At 48.6% G+C, this 2,631-nt stretch overlaps 1 protein-coding gene across 1 annotated transcript in view; it reads left to right on the top strand.

Annotated features, from left to right (window-relative positions):
* Window positions 1–2,631, top strand: part of bptf (bromodomain PHD finger transcription factor) — a 23,310-nt gene that overhangs the window by 8,018 nt on the left and 12,661 nt on the right. The window contains exons 11-15 of the mRNA XM_025064484.1: window positions 20–155; window positions 258–476; window positions 571–1,945; window positions 2,150–2,274; window positions 2,376–2,504. Of these exons, the coding sequence (XP_024920252.1) occupies window positions 20–155; window positions 258–476; window positions 571–1,945; window positions 2,150–2,274; window positions 2,376–2,504 (1,984 nt within the window). The remainder of the gene's footprint in view (window positions 1–19; window positions 156–257; window positions 477–570; window positions 1,946–2,149; window positions 2,275–2,375; window positions 2,505–2,631) is intronic.

Raw genomic sequence — 2,631 nt, 5'->3', positions numbered from 1 at the left:
TGTTTTGTCCCTCCTGTAGGTGTGGAAGCAGAAGGGGGAGGAGTACAGAGTGACCGGATATGGAGGCTGGAGTTGGGTCAGTAAAACACACGTTCCACGTTTTGTCCCACGGCTACCAGGCAACACAAACGTCAACTACCGCCAACAGCTGGAGGGTAGCAGTTTGTTTATTCATTTTTGCTACAGATTTCTGTAACTGCTGCTGAATTTGGCCCTGAGTTTTTGGTGTTTTTTCTTGTTTTTTTCCCCCTATGCAGCGAAATTAAGGACGCAAAATACAGTAGTTTGCACAAAAAAACAGAAAAAGTTGGAGGAAACTGAGAAGAGAAATCAAGTGGACGAGGACAAGGAACGAGTGTCTCTGAGTGAGTCAGCTCAGGAGCTTTCATCATCAGATGACTGCAGACCTCAGGGCTCCCAGGAGGAAATGGAGGTTGACTCCTGTCACCAAACCGCAGCTACGTGTGATGATGAAGGTGAAAGGTCACTTTGAACTAAAATGGCTAAAATGAATTGTCCAACCTGTCACATTTGTCCCTCCACTGTCACTGATTTCACTTTTTGTTGCAGCAAAAAATGAGCAGAAAGACTCCACCCCCTCCGCTGAAGAGCCAGTGACAGAAGAATCAAGCCAGGCTGCAGTTCAGGCAAAGACGGAGGAAAGTGCAGTGTCACATCTCTTCAGTGATGTGGTCAACGTAAGCCAGGGCTTCCAGCTGAGGACAGCCTACAAGAAGAAGGTTAAGCCTTCTAAACTGGACGGACTCCTGGAGCGGCGGGTGAAGCAGTTCACCCTGGAGGAAAAGCAGAGGCTAGAGAGGATGAGACAGGCGCTACTTCAGTCAAAACTGGCAGCTGCAAAGATGAAGACTGAAGGGCCAGCTGTGGCCCTCTGTAGCATTAAAGCTGAGGTGAAGGAACATAGTTTTAAAGACTGTGTGGTTAAAAAGCTGGACTTTGAGCAGGAGGCAAAAACGGAGAGTTCAAATGTCAAAGCTGAGGCTACAGCACCAGCTGACAGCAAGAAGGAGGCAAACCTACCAGGTGGAGGAGGAGCCCATAAGGAGGTGAATGGAGAATCCTTAACCAGCCCTGAGTCCAACGGCAAAATAAGTTGTGTTTCACAGACCCTGGACCTTAACGACAAAACACAGAAGCCAGAGTTAGTTCCAGAAAATAGCAGAAAACGTGGCCATGAAGAGATGGAGCAGGATAGTAAAGTGGGTGGTGCAGAAAGCGTGGGGCAACAAGAAACAAAGGTCAATGGAGAAACCAACAACCAGTCAGACCCTCACAGTCCACTCCAGGGTGAGAACAGGGGGGGCGTGAAGTCTCTGTTAAATGGAGGTGAATGTTATCCACCTCCTCTGAAGGTCCCTAAGCTGGAGAACCATGTGACCCATAGAGATGAGGCTGTGGATAAGACTGAGACCAAGGACAAGAAGGAAACCTTATCTGCTGATCTTCTCCCTGTGTGTGTGAAAACCTCCATCAACACTAACACACTTGTAGCTGAAGGTCAACACCAGCCAACACCTGACAGCTGTGTCACCAACATTCAGAGCAGCACAACAACAACAACAACAACAACAACAACAACAGCAGCAGCACCACGTGTCTGTCAGAAGACAAGCACTCGCAGTACTGACAACAAGAGCAGCACGTCCAACGCCATCAGTAAGGAGTCCTCCACCAGGGACAGAGTCAGCCTTCTGAGGTTCTCCAAGTCCAAGAAGGCACGCTCGGGCACCGCTCTGCCTTCCTACCGCAAATTTGTCACCAAGAGCAGCAAGAAGAGCATCTTTGTCCTTCCTAATGATGACCTGAAGAGGATGGCCAGGAGGGCAGGCATCAGGGAGGTGCCCATCTTTAACTACAATGCCAAACCTGCCCTGGACATTTGGCCATACCCATCACCTCGACCCACGTTTGGAATCACCTGGAGGTTAGTGTCATATTTAGAAATGACACCTTCAGTGTCTGTCACAGTGTTTCTCCCCCTCCTCCCACTGTCACTGTGCTCCCCAGTCTGTGCTCCTCTGTCAGTGAAACCCTGGTTTAAGCGGACTTTGTTTGAGATCAAACTCTTCAGTTTATTTCAACTTAACTAGGATGTGGTGCCTGTTGTCTCTGTTGGTGCTGCCTTCAGGTACCGTCTCCAGACTGTGCGATCTCTAGCAGGGGTCAGCCTCATGTTGAGGCTGCTGTGGGCCTCCCTGAGGTGGGACGACATGGCTGTAAAACCATCATCCACCGTTGGTACGACTCGGAAAGGTGAGGTCCGGAGCTGATTACAGTTGCATACATCCCATAATTTCACTGTCACCATTGGGCTCTGCCACTAGATAACCATGCTGTTCTGACATGTGGTAAAGAAACTACAGAGACGGACATCATTACTACAGAGATTATCAAACGCAGAGACGTGGGGCCGTATGGCATCCGCTCAGAATACTGCATCAGGAAAATCATCTGCCCCCTGGGGAACAAAGACGTTCCCAAAGGTAACCAGGGCGGTTGGGCAGATCAGAGGCACATTGATAATATATAAGATTATTAGGTCATCTATTTTTTTTTTTTTTTTTTTCTTTTTTTTCCTTTTAGAAACCCCATCCCCCCAAAGAAAAGGCT

Source organism: Cynoglossus semilaevis, chromosome 17 (genome assembly GCF_000523025.1).
Source record: "Cynoglossus semilaevis isolate Cse_v1.0 chromosome 17, Cse_v1.0, whole genome shotgun sequence".
NCBI lineage: Eukaryota > Metazoa > Chordata > Actinopteri > Pleuronectiformes > Cynoglossidae > Cynoglossus > Cynoglossus semilaevis.
Note: the sequence above shows the minus strand (reverse complement) of the source record. Positions and strands in the feature narration are given on the sequence as shown.